Genomic DNA, 13,916 nt, shown 5'->3' with positions numbered 1-13,916 from the left:
CATTGCTGTTTCACTCCATGCTGTTACATTTTGTAATTAGACATAGTGCCTTTCTAATCTTTTTAAAAAAAAAAATTATTTCCATACCGACAAAGCTTTAATCTCCTCCACATGTACAAACGCTTAAAAAAAAAAAAAATCTGATCAATTACCAAGGCACTTTCGGTCAGTTTATGCACGAATCCGAATTAAATTTTGCGTAATCATGAGGATGGCTTGCAAAGAGTACATGTGATAGATTTGTTTATGCATACGATTGCACACGGAGACTGTATGTTGAAGTGTGTGTGAGTGAGAGAGAGGATGGGAGAAAAAGACAGTCTCTGTGTTTGTGTGTGTATGTGAGTGTGTAATTAAAACAAGTGATTTTTTTATTTTTTTTTAACATACAGATTATCCTCCTATCCCAGCTGGTCAGAGTTGGATTTGACCACCCTGACAACCAGAGAGAGGAAATCTCTTCAGGGCTAAATCCAAATTGGCAACCTTGTTGAAATTTTCCTTTTTTTATTTTAACTAAAAACCTGAGAGCCCTAAAAACTTAAATGTATTATTTCTTTTTAATTGCCGGATGAAGTCCTAAAGAGAGAAAAAGGAGACGAGGTTAGGTTAGGTGACGAGGTCACCTAACCAGCTTCTCCTGCAACATTTACTCACAGGCCGCAGATATGAGAAAAGAGTTTTATTACAACCGATTAAAACAATCCATGAATAACTTCTCAAAAATGCGATACAGACAATCATCTTCTGAAGGATAAAATATTGCATACAAAAAAAAGAGTCTAGATTTTTTTTGTATGTCATCTGATTGTACCTAGCTATGGTTATAATGAACCACCGTTTTTAAAAAAAAACTTTTTTATTAGAAACACATTACAAAAAAGAAAAAGAAAAAAAAAGCTAGAAATTAGCCTTAAACCTCTTCACAAGCTTATAAAAATTAGCTTTCAGTGCATTCACTTCACTCCAAAAATCCACACCCATCTGATCAAATTAAGCAGTCAGAGGAGATCCAGAGGAGTGTGCGGGCAACGATCAACATCAGGCACATGAATTAGGGGTTGTCAGCACACGCAACGCTGCCGAACAACAGACACTCGATTTATCGATGTGGTAAATATCACTAAATCCACCCTGTTCTCTGAAGTAAGCATGATGACTACACAGCAAGGATTGTGCTTCTTTTTCCCATCCTAAGAAGAAAAAAAAAAACATCATTTATTTGTATATTTTCGGAGTAAACGATATAACCCAAATATAGAATATGTCTTAGAGTTGAAAACAAAAGATCAACTGGATATGTCAAATCTGATGTTCTAAAAATGAATTTCATTTATTGATAAATATTCATCTGTTTAGCCTTAACATAAATTATTAAACTTTGTCATGGAACAAATATTTGATTTGGTTAAAGTGATACCATTAAGTCAACATTAGCCAACTCTAAATATCGGCTGTAAACAGATATTTATCAGATAATATTTCAAGGCTTTTGCCTTTGTACCCTGTATTAAAAACAGCATATTATAAACAATTTGAACAATATTCAAGTTATCGTTTGGATTAAAACAAAGTGCTTTAAGGTAGATTTGACATTGATGGTGTTGTGTTGTATAGATTAATAAATACTGGCCTTTCTTTTCCATTTAACAGAAATAGCTTTCTTTGGGGTTTTACAGTGAATTTCTTAATCTGGGACCTGAGTCCAAATTTCGTAACAAAACAAGCAAGGTGGTATGACAATAATTTTTTTTTTTTAAATCCTCGAATCCTTAAACCACTTCATTCTGTTCCTGCTCCTCTTATAAACCTGTTTGGACTTTGATGTCCAGAGAATACATTTGGGTTTTCAAGATGAAGTACAGGCAGCAGCCATAACTTGAAGTCAGATTTGGCCAGGCTGGAGCGACACAAAAATCGTCTACAGAGCCGCTCAAAAGTATTCATGCATACCTGAACCGACCGCAGCCACAGATGAAAATATATTTGATCTGGTTTCTGGTTTTATGATGTGATTGAGCAACAGAAAGTAGCTCAGGAAAATCAGATCTGTCCTTCTTTTCTGACAGGTGAAGCTAAATGATGTTTGAACTCAGGATGGGATGGAAACATGAAAAGACATGGAGCTGTCATTGCAACATCAGATAAGTCAACAAATGTTAGATTTTAGGATCTGAATGAAAAGAAACGTGGAAACCAAACATCTCTTTCTTTTCTCTTCACACTTATATGCTACATTGTGTTATTCTGTTGCAGAAAAGTCAGAGGTGTAGGTTTAACGCTTTAATTTGTTTCTAGAGGGTTTGAATACTCTTGCACTACAGGCACTGTCTCTGTATGTGGAAGCGGCCATTGGTCCAGACTGGTTTGAAAATGTTTGATATTGTCAATAATGGCTATGTAATACATTCAGTTTTCATAACCTGGCCTCAGCTCTGTGGAAAAATTGGTACAAACTACGAGCCAAATCATTTTTCTTGTCATTTTCTTTTTAATTATTTAAAAAAAAGTTTAAAGGCCTTTGACTTTTTTTTTTCCACACAGTTTCTGTGACCAGATCCTGAATAAAATGAATTCATAAATAAGTAAATTAAACTCGCCATACAAAAATAATTTCAGTAGACTTAAAGGGAGTTCCTAGATAATTTTACAGCTTTTGACTCTTTTTATGTAAAATCTTCTGCTCAAAGGTTAGAACTGCATCCTATAGATGCACAAAGATGTGAAAAATCTGAGAAAAATGTTAAAAATGCAAATGCGAACTTGATCATTATGCAATTTTTTTCTTTTTTTGACAAAGCATTTACGTTTGGTTGATACAGATGTGCTTGAAAGTTTGAACATTCAACATTTTTGCATTTCACACGAATCACAGCAACCAAGGAGGAGGCAACCTAACAACGGAGATCTGAACAAAATGGAGTAATGCATCGTAAAGCGCTTTGCATCCCCCTTCACCAGCGTCAACGCTTTACATTGAAAATGCTCTAATATCGCAGATCTACGAGCGCCAAATGGATGGGAAACTTCAGAGGACTATTAATTAAAGAACTTACTTTTTAATACAATCAACAAAATGACCATCCAGTGTTTTGATTAAAGTGCAGATAAGTTGAGTATAAAACAGTAGAATGAGTCTGCCTGAAACCTACAAGCACCCTTGCATGTAGAAACTGTGCATGGAGTGGTTCACTGTTCTGATGTAGTTTGGAATTTAAATGCTGACCTTCCTATCACCGTAAGATTAACCAAAAACATCCCTACAACTTTCCCAGAGGCGTTTTGAAAATATTAACTATAGAACCTATTGTCGATGTGAAGGTTACATTTACTCAGGATCGTCTTTCTACTAAAATAGAGGCTGTGAGCTACTGTACTTTAAAAAAATTGCATATATCCTCTGCGTCTTATAAAACCATTTTTAAAAAATCAGTTTAACATGAATTATTGCTCAATCGATTCAATCCGTCTCGATGCAGTCTCAAAGAAATGTTTCCTCGTAGTTTTCGGTCAGGTCCCCGACTTCGGGGCCTCGAGATGCGGTTCTGACTGTAGCAGAGGGTCTTACGCCGGCCCCCCGAGTCACGCTGTCGTAAGATGGCGGTGAGGACAGCAGCGAGTCCTCTGCTGTCTGCTCGACTTGTATTGCTACGGGAGCAAAGTGCTGTATCATGGACGCTATGAGCCCCTCCGTCTCTGGAGCGTTGTCCACATCCACCGCCGTCTCGGAGTTGATTTGTCTGTAGAGGTAAGACGCCTGCTTCATTTGCCGCCGCACCAGATGCCTCCTGTAGCACCTCTGGATGATGACCACAGACACCTCCTCCATTTTGCGGCGCAGCGTTGAAGTGATGGGCTCGTGGGAGACCTTAGACGGGTTGGTCACCATGAACTTCTCCTCCATCTGCTGCTTGAGGGTGTCCATGTCACCCGACTCCCCCAGTACGCGTTTTGTGAACGCAAACAGGATGTCCAGGCAGTGGATTTTGTCCCCGCTCACCATGGGAAGATCCATGGAGATCAGCTGGATCTTGTTTGGCTTCGCGATCCGCAGCGGCTCCGACAGCGCGTCGGCAAACTTCTCCAGCATCGAGAACTCTATGAACTGAGTGGCCTCGGAGTCGAACTTCTCCCAGACCTCGTAGAACATTTCAAAGTCATCCTCGCTCAGAGGTTCTGTGCTCTCTTCGGTGGCAACGCTGAAGTTCTCCAGGATGATGGCTATGTACATGTTCACCACGATGAGAAAAGAGATGATGATGTAGCTCACGAAGAAAGCGATGCCCACCGACGGGTTCCCGCAGTTCCCGCGGGTGTTGGTGCCGGTATTGACGAAGTTGATGTCACACTCCTCCGGGGGGCTGGACATGATGGGGCTCAGGAGGTTGTCCCAGCCTGCTGAGGTGCTGATCTGAAAAAGGCAGATGATGCTGTTCCCAAAGGTCTCAAAGTTGAACATGTCATCGATCCCGTCTTGCTTCTTCACGTAGGCAAAGTTCGCCATGCCAAAGATGGCGTAGATGAACATTACGAGAAAAAGCAGGAGGCCAATGTTGAACAGTGCGGGCATGGACATCATTAAGGCAAACAGTAAAGTCCTTATTCCTTTGGCTGCACGGATAAGTCGAAGTACACGTCCTATCCTGGCCAGTCTGATGACTCGGAACAGCGTTGGAGATACAAAGTACTTCTCAATGATGTCAGCGAGGACAATCCCTGAATTGAGAGGAAAACCAAGTGAGAACACATCCGATCAGTTGTGTTTTTGTTTTTCCAACAATGAATTAATAAGAGACACACAAACATCTGATCTGTGATCAACTAGTCAGAAACTATTAGTCGTGTTTTCTGATCGAACAGGTTGTACTAACCCAACATTATTTGGTGTGGGTGTTGTTGATAACGAAAAGCTGGCTATATGTATTACAGTAAAGTCTCTCTTTTTCATACTTTGAAAGGCTCAGCCCTATTTTCCAGAGAACAGACTGGACTATAAAGTTTATTTCAAAATTTTACAATAAGATAAAGGCCTACTAACTCCACAAGGAACATACACTAAGACTGACAGTTAGTAGCTAACAGTGCTAATTATGCTTATCGTGATAAAGGCTAAAAAGATGTTAAGATGCTTTAATCATGTTGTCTTGTTTTAAAACCCTGCTAAACTGTAGAGCTATATAATGTCAATCTTTGGGAAAAGATTTAATGTATTTTTGTGATGTATCATGCTTCTACATTTTGAGGTTTGTAATAAAATTAGTAAGTTGGTGAGCTATATTCTGTGTAGTAAAGGACTTAATGAGATGTACAGTAATTTTCTTGGTTTAAATTATTAGCACTGACATCTCTGCTCCGTCTATTTGTTGATTTGCAGTAATGCAGAGAGAGACAGCTATGCAACTCCGGGACAGTTTGGACAAAATTACGGTTTCAGTAACTACAAAAATATTCTTGTTAAGACAGACCTTTTAAATATAGCAGAAACTGGAAAAATATATTTGTTGTTCATCAAAAAGTTGCTATCTGCAGGTCAGAGCTTTATAGAGTTGACCATGGAAAGATATTGCCACATTGAATAACGTCTGTCTACTAAAAGCCTCTGCCCTGTTGAAGTTCCCTTCAATACGATGGGCGTAAGAAGATGATCCTTACCAATTATAGAGAGAATGATGACCACGAAGTCAAAAATGTTCCATGCAACAGTGAAGAAGTAACATCGGAGAGCAAAGAGCTTAATCAGGCATTCGGTTGTGAAGATAACGATGAAGACCAGGTTGATGATGTTGAGGACAGACTCCATCCGATCCGACTGCTCGTCGGTTTCCACCATCATGGTCACCATGTTGACGATGATGAGCATCATGATCATGATGTCGAAGGCTTGCTTGGACACCAGATCGAAGAAGAAGGCTTGGAGGATGTTCTGGAATTGGAGAACGCAAACGCTCAGTCTATAAAAACCATAATCTTACATCAGAGGAGCAATTCACAAGTATAAAAAGGGAGGGGTTGACACTGCAACATGTTCTGTTTTACCGCAGGCCTTGGGATTGGCTTTTGAGGTTTCTTAGATCCCAACTTTTTCATTGCGTTGTAGTACTTCTTTTGTTCCTCAGTCATAAAAATATCCTGTCCACCTAAGTATAAAACCAAAACATCACATTACGATTACATTCGCCTCATTTTTAAATAGAAAACTTTTTTAAAAAATTGATTTATTCATTGTCTCTTAGTAAATATGGCAACTTTTTTCAGGCAGATCCAGAGTTGAGGCAGCTTAGAGTCATGGGAAAGTAACTGGTACTTTAGCAGAAGTAACTTGAAGGAACCATTTCCTGTCTTTTCAGTCTCTGACATAGCTGTGGAGGAATCTCAATCTAATCTTTTTCACAACGTTGCCTCGGGTCGTGGAGGCTTTCAGGCATAGTGCACAGCTATCTTAAGGTACCACCACAGCTTGACTAAGACTTACAACAAAGTCATTCTGTTGTTGAGTTGCTGCTATGCTTTTGATCGTTGCTCTTTTCTTGATCCAGTAGAAGTCAAGCTCTAGCTTTTAAACAAAAGGGCTCACATTTAATGAGAGTACAGAAGAGATTTCTCCTTAGAACATCGTTTTCCATTAACTTTTTTTTTTCTTCAGTTTTCCAATTGAAATCATCGTGTGGTTTGACCTTGTAACTAATCTGCGTTGAACTCCTTAGTAAGGCCGCACAATATCTCGGTAATAATAATCACAGTATGAGTGTTTCCATTGTTAAAATTTGTCTCTAGACTAGATTACAGCGCCCAAGAGGCTAAATGTCACAAAGAGTACAGTAAAAAATGGGTGTAATTATTACCAATAGTGTCGCCATCACCTTATTTTCTAAAATCATGCAGTTCTATTTCTGCGTTTTTGTTTTTCACTCATAAATGAGCAAGAACTGGTTTGAAAATGGAGAAGTAATCAGCGATTAGGAGCTGATGTCTTCCCACCCTGGCATCGTGCTAGCACACACAACTGGTTGCTACTTTTCTTCAACTGTCCAAAGGAAGCAGCTAAAATGTGCTGAGCTTTGCATGTTTAATTTATGGGTCAAAGAAAAACAACTCATTGAAACTCAACAACAGCAGTGCTTTAAATACTTATCTTTCTCTTCTGCTGATTGAAATTGTCAATGATGACCCCGATGAAGAGGTTGAGGGTAAAAAAAGAGCCGAATATGATGAAGATGACAAAGTAGAGGTACATGTAGAGGTTGATTTCTCTGCTGGGTTGCTCCTCCACCTGCAAATGGTTTCGTCAGTGAACTGTTTGCTGGGAAAAAAAAACTAAACAATACTCAGACCCCAAACAGAGACGCAAACACTTACTCCTCTTGAGTCAACGGCAGCATTCATGATTTCCATCCATCCTTTAAACGTCGCCTAAAAACAAAACACATCACTGTATGATCAGAGCAATTTGTTAATCAATAAATCATTCATCATCGAAATGTTTGTCTGAGCTGCATTGCTGACAGGACTATTTGAAACCTATAGATAAATCCATATAAGTTGATCTAAAACTACATTAGTAGACACCAAGATGTTTAATGTGTTACCATGTGAGAAATTGTTTTTAAGTGTAACTCCTGGCAGCAATGAACCTAATTAATATTAACATTAAGAGGAAAAAAAAACAACATTCTGACAGCAGAGAAAAACTCACCACTTGCAGAAGGGAAAGGTAGCCGAGTCCAACATTGTCGAAGTTGACCTTCACCTTTGTCCAGTAGAACTGCGTGTCGTTCATGGCGAGGCAGTCGGACTTGTTGTTGACCACCGAGACGCTGTGGATAAAACCCGTTTTGTTCACGCACTTCCCAAACTTGCCAGCAAACAGGTTGACTCCCATGATGCTGAAGATGAGCCAGAAGATAAGACACACGAGAAGCACGTTCATAATGGAGGGGATGGCTCCGATCAGGGCATTCACCACCACCTGTAGGGTAAAGAGGCAAGAAGAGTTAGTACATATTCATCCAATCTATTTCCTCTCTAGCTCCATACTGGAGCTACTACTTCAGAAAGTAATGTGGAGAACCAACGTGTAGCTTTATCAGAACAGGGATCCAGAGAAACCCCTACTAGTTTATAAATTGTGGAGTGCTTCTTTGTTTTTCTCTTGCTTTCTTTTGTTATCTTGTTTGTATTTCCTCTAATTCACGTAAAGCACTTTGAGTTGCCTTGTTGCTGAAAACGTGCTATATAAATAAAACGAAATTACCTCCCAGAGTTACTATTTAAATGCGAGATGTGAAGGTATGTTGTGAAGTCAATTCAACTCAACTGGATCCAGTTCAACTCAACTTAACACAACTCATTTATATTTCACGTAATCTAAGGCGAAATTAAATGCTGACTTATATCACGCAAGCATCACCAAGGAGTCAGTGTGAATGCTGATGCTGAGGGTAGGAAGGATCTCTGGTAGCAGTCAGTCTTGCAACAAGTCTGAAGAAGCCTCTGACTGAAGCCCGTCATTGTATGACAGTCTCATGAATATCATGACATCACCAATTTAGGCAAACTCTGCTAATCCGCCTCATTTGCTATCGCCACTCCTCTGTAAACCTCTGACTGGCTGACTGTTTGGTTAGAAAGCGGAAATATGATCTTTCCCCATGGACCAGATAGTTTGCATTCCTCCTTCTCTCTTTGCATCCATGAAGCCTCATAGTTCAGGTTGCATTTCAGTTCTTGAGATTAAACTGAACTTGGTCTGCAGCTGAGGGTAAAAGCCAGTACATTCAACAGCATTTTCTTTGCAAAGACATCAACAGTGGCAGACATGCACATTAGTCTCTTACCCTCATGCCCTCAAATCTGGACAGTGCTCTGAGAGGCCTCAAGGCCCGGAGGGTTCGCAGTGACTTGATGGCGGAGAAGTCCGAGTATCCCAGTGAATTTGCAACCAGGCTTATCAGAGACACCTAAACACAAACCAAAACCCACAAACCTATTTTACAGACAAAATCTTTTTTTTAAGAAGTCAGTATTATGTAAAACCCAATGAAAAGAAGCTGAAAATCATAAAGACCAAAGGAATATATAACATAAATCAAAGAAGACTTGCCAAAACGTTAATGGAGCCATATTTGGTGTGTTTTTTTTTTTGTGTAGCTTTGGGACATTCCACAGTCAGGAAAACACCTATTAAAAATTTGGTTTAGATTTGGTTGGTCTTTTAGTTGTAGCTAATTTAAACTTCCACTCTATTCTACATCCAGAACAGACAAAACAAAATGGTATTCCTCTGTTGAATGGCCCATGGATGGCAGCTATAAATGAAAATGGCATGACAAAAATGACAGGCAGAGGAAGCTCATGTCATGACGAAACACAGACAAGTATACACACATGGCCATGGGGAGTCCATGCACACATACTCAGCTATATATGCATATAAATATGGATATATATCAAATAGAGGGAGTTTTATAAAGAACTTCTAAATCTTTGTCAAATTGTTTCCGAATTTGTGTTAAGCTGATCACATCCAGGAATCAAAACCAATTTAAGGCTTAGAGGCACCAATGTCCTGAATTTCTTTATAAAAGTCTATTAAGAGATGTGTTGGGCCAATATATCTAAAGAAGATACTCAATTGTTATTTTCTGGACAACTTTGGCTCCAAAAAAGTGTAAGTCAAAAAAAAAAAGAAAAGAAAAAAAATGAAAACTGAATAATAAAATTATAATAAAGTGACATAATTACAGTCAGACCAAAAAATAAAGAAATTAATTAAATAAATAAATGTTTTTTTCCACTGTAGTTAAAACAGAGCAGGTGTTAATTCAACCGAAAAATTTACACAAATAAAAAAATACAGTAAAAAAAGCACAGTGCCTTGCAAAAGTATCCATAACTTTTAAACTTTTCCACATTTTCTTAAATTACAACCACAAACTTCAAGGCATTTCACTTCAACAGACTAACGCAATGCAACACATAACGAACTGGTGGAAGGAAAGTGATACTAATACATTTTTTGTGCTACTAAACATCTCACATGCGTTTGGATCTCTGATTTGCATCTGAGTCGATATTTACAGTCACAGCGATCGAATCGCCTTTTGCTGCAGCCACGTTGCAGGTGTTTTGGGGGATTTGCGTCTTTTCTGATTAAGAATTTGCCCACTCCTTTTTTCAGAATTCCTCAAACTCAATCAGATTGGATGTAAAATGTCCGCGAACGTCAATTTTCAGGTCTCAGCAAAGATGGTCAATTGGATTTAGGCCTAGACTTTGACTGGGCCTGTCTAAGTTTTACATCACAGAGTGATTGCATGTTTTAAACCTGCTAGCTACAACTTGAAACAGCCTCAGACATGAGGTTGCATGTGGCAAAGTTGAAAGAGTATGAATATTGTTGCAAGGTCCTGTTATGATCAGGCACATTTCATAACTTTATTGTCCTTCACGGCATGAACAAGATCTTCTGTAGATAGTCCTCGGAGCACATGGCGCTGCATTTGTTTTTGATATAAAAGCCAAGCACGTTTTGTTCTCTTCGCATTTCATACCCAATCGATTCGCTTGGAGACAAGGGGGAGGCCTTAATATCACAACAAAGCAGCAGATGCAAGTGAAGAAGAAACACACGGGCTGAGTGTGATCCCAGATCCCACACTCACCTTTGACCTGCTAGCTACAACTTACCCTAACAATAGTGCGGTCTGTGGCGATCTGTGTAACAGCAGGTGAAATCAGAAGAGGTCAAGTCAGGCCTGTGGCTGCACGCCTCGACCACTTTGGATGTGTGTGCACCACAAAGCCACACTGATTTACAGTAAGTGAAACGCAGAACCCGTTTTAAGAGCAAACTGTTTAACCTTTTCATGCATAGTGGTCACTGCAGTGGACAGCTGTCTAAAAGCCATTTTCTTGTGCTTCTTGTGAATTTTTATGTCATAAATGCACACAAACCACTGAAGTGGACACTAATGCATCATAAAATACACTATCTAATACTGGCCATCAGCTGCAAATGTTAGAAATTATTTTTGTTAAATCCAATATGGCCGACAGACAATAAAAGCATGCCAACAGACCCAGTCCCTCCTGCTACTGTAGACAACTCTTGAAGGTAAAAATAAATAAATTGTGACATCAGATAACTCCTAAAGAACAATACTACTGATGTATTTGTCAAATAACAACTTTGTATTTGGAGAAAATTACAATTGATAACCTAAAAAAAATAAAATAAAAATCTATTTTACAATTTTCTTTCTACCTTCTTTTTATGCCTTAAGAAAATTTTAAAAAAGGAAAAAAATCCTGACACAAAGGATCATAATTCATGCATGATTGTTCCAGTGTGGGATTTTGGAAACTCCACTGCGGTGCTTTTCAAAGTGAGAACCTCAGAAAGTTGGAGGGAAGTTGATAAAATAAAAAAGCAAAACTAAAAAATGTTTTAAATCATCACTATTTTAGATTTAAAACATTTTATGTAATGTTTTTCCAATCATTATTCTAAATTATAAGTTAAAATAATTTATTGAAATGTGACTTGAAATGCTAATCTTTCTGATTGGCTGTCAGTCAAATCTATCGAGCCGCTTTGCTCCTGAAGCTAACTTAGCAAATGAGAAAAGGAAAATGTCTGTCAAGAAAAAGATGCAAGTAACTGTACAGGTCACTGCTGCAAAAATGTCTGTGGAAATTACATCATATTTGCTGTAATACATATAAAATATTACATATTTTCTTATAATTAATAGAATTGTGGTGAAATTTTATTATCAGAAAAATTTTCCACCACAACTCCTGGCCATGCACAAGAAACCTCATATAAGGAGATATGAGGTAGCATTTAAACAAATGTAATGACCAATATATAGTGAATTTAAGCGAGAAAAACATTCTAAAAGTAGATTTTTCTTCACATATTTTGTAGAATTATCTGTGGACTTGCAAAAGGCGTCTCCAGCTAGAAGCCAACGCCGTTTGTGGGTCCATGGCAAAGAAAAGTTTGGGAAGCTGTGCTCTAGTTAGCCTCTTCAGTAACAGAGAAATAGTTAAAGGGTTGGTAAAGACATGGGTTGAACATTTTATAGACTTAGACTTGTTAGAAATAAACAGTCAAACCCTTTTCTGATAATACAGTGCATTGCAAAATTATGCATAACCCATGAACCTTTTAACATTATATAACACTACAACCACAAGCCTCTGTGGATGGATGGATGGATGGATGGATGGATGGATGGATGGATGGATGGATGGATGGATGGATGGATGGATGGATGGATGGATGGATGGATGGATGGATGGATGGATGGATGGATGGATGGATGGATGGATGGATGGATGGATGGATGGATGGATGGATGATATATCGACACAAATAAGGAAGTAAGTCAATGAAAAGTTTTCAAATTAAAAAGAAGTGTGCAGTGGTGCATTTGCAGACACCCTGGGAACCAGCTGCCTGTCAGACGTAAACTAATTTATACAAAGTAAATTTCCACATGCATAAAATATAATCTAAACATCCAGCTGTTCAGTGAAGATCTCCAGTGCATTAATGAACAAACAATATTATTTAGACCAAGGAACACAGAAAACTGTTCAGTTATAACAAAGTTTCGTTACAAAATAATATCTCAAGTTTCGAAGCAGCCAAGAGGCCAATTTTACCTCTGGAGGAGCTGCAGCGATGCATGACTCAGACATAACTATAAAATGTAACCGTTATGGAAAAGTGGCAAAATAAAAGCAGATTTGATCTGAATCCAGATGGGAATATTTAGCAAGAAAACTGACTCCACAGCGACTAAATTGGAGATACTTTGTTAACCTTAATTCAACCAAAATTTGAGTTTATAGATTTGCAAAGCTGGAAGAAAAAAATTCCCCCCCAAAATCTGCAGATGCAACTGCAGTGAAATGTTGTTCAACAAACTATTGATGCAGGATGTGAAAACTGAAAGCATTTGGCTGCAATGATATTTTTTAGGAGTAAAATGGTAAGGTAGGGAAAATATACATGCCTGCAACACTTTTCTGATTTTTATGTAAAAAAAAAAAAAAAAAGTGAAAATCATGGACTTGTTTTGTACCATCACATGAAATCTCATAGAAATAAATTCATGTTTGTGATTGTAATGTGACAAAAAGAGTTATGAATACTTATGCAAAGCACTAAAATGAAGCACCAACCCAACAGAAAATGCAGCTATATTGCAATGAATCATGACTCAACCTGAAATACAAAAGTGTTTAAAAAACAAAACAGGAACCTTTCATAAAAAACGTAAAATAATCACACTAATGATAGCCAGACATTCACTCACGTCTACAATGAGGAAGTCGAGCCAGCACCAGTAGTTGGTGAAATATTTCTTGAAGCCATATGCTATCCACTTGAGGAACATTTCCAGGACAAAGATGTAGGAGAAGACTTTGTCGGCATACTCCAACATCACTTTAATGACTTTCCTCCTCTCGATGTAGATGTCTTCAAACGCCTGCCGGACAAGAGGACAACCGGCCAATCAGATCGCTGGAGCATGAAAACATTTCCAGCTGCTGCTAACCACCGATCACGACAGACTTTACCAGAGCCCCGCTGCTGAGCAGGATCATGAAGATGATGAAGGTCTCAAACCAGCTGTGTTCTACAATCTGGTAGCAGGTCTTCCTCAGCCTCCACCAGGCTTGGCCCAGGCCGCGGCTGGTGTCGATGTCGCAGCACGGACAGTGCCTCAGACACACTGACGCAACATCAAAGACGCAGGTTAGACAAAAGTGGCTTTGAGCAAATATTTTCATTTGACTGTTGCAGTGATTTCAAACATATTTGAACATTCATGTAGCAAGAGGCTACCGTCATCTTTTAGTTTCTCCTCGGGTTTGTTCAGACTGATAGTTTCCAATTACAA

General features: G+C 38.6%; 1 protein-coding gene across 1 annotated transcript in view; it reads right to left on the bottom strand.

Moving 5' to 3' along the window:
• Window positions 1-667: 667 nt before the first annotated feature.
• Window positions 668-13,916, bottom strand: part of LOC103478857 (sodium channel protein type 2 subunit alpha-like) — a 50,838-nt gene continuing 37,589 nt past the window's right edge. Inside the window, exons 19-27 of the mRNA XM_081598435.1 lie at window positions 13,594-13,748; window positions 13,329-13,502; window positions 8,835-8,957; window positions 7,694-7,966; window positions 7,357-7,410; window positions 7,129-7,270; window positions 6,037-6,137; window positions 5,653-5,923; window positions 668-4,716 (exon numbers count right to left, since the gene is read on the bottom strand). Coding sequence (XP_081454561.1) covers window positions 3,482-4,716; window positions 5,653-5,923; window positions 6,037-6,137; window positions 7,129-7,270; window positions 7,357-7,410; window positions 7,694-7,966; window positions 8,835-8,957; window positions 13,329-13,502; window positions 13,594-13,748 — 2,528 coding nt within the window. The 3' untranslated portion in view covers window positions 668-3,481. The remainder of the gene's footprint in view (window positions 4,717-5,652; window positions 5,924-6,036; window positions 6,138-7,128; window positions 7,271-7,356; window positions 7,411-7,693; window positions 7,967-8,834; window positions 8,958-13,328; window positions 13,503-13,593; window positions 13,749-13,916) is intronic.

Source organism: Poecilia reticulata, chromosome 17, assembly GCF_904066995.2.
Source record: "Poecilia reticulata chromosome 17, P_reticulata-male-v2, whole genome shotgun sequence".
NCBI classification, from domain to species: Eukaryota; Metazoa; Chordata; class Actinopteri; order Cyprinodontiformes; family Poeciliidae; genus Poecilia; species Poecilia reticulata.
Note: the sequence above shows the minus strand (reverse complement) of the source record. Positions and strands in the feature narration are given on the sequence as shown.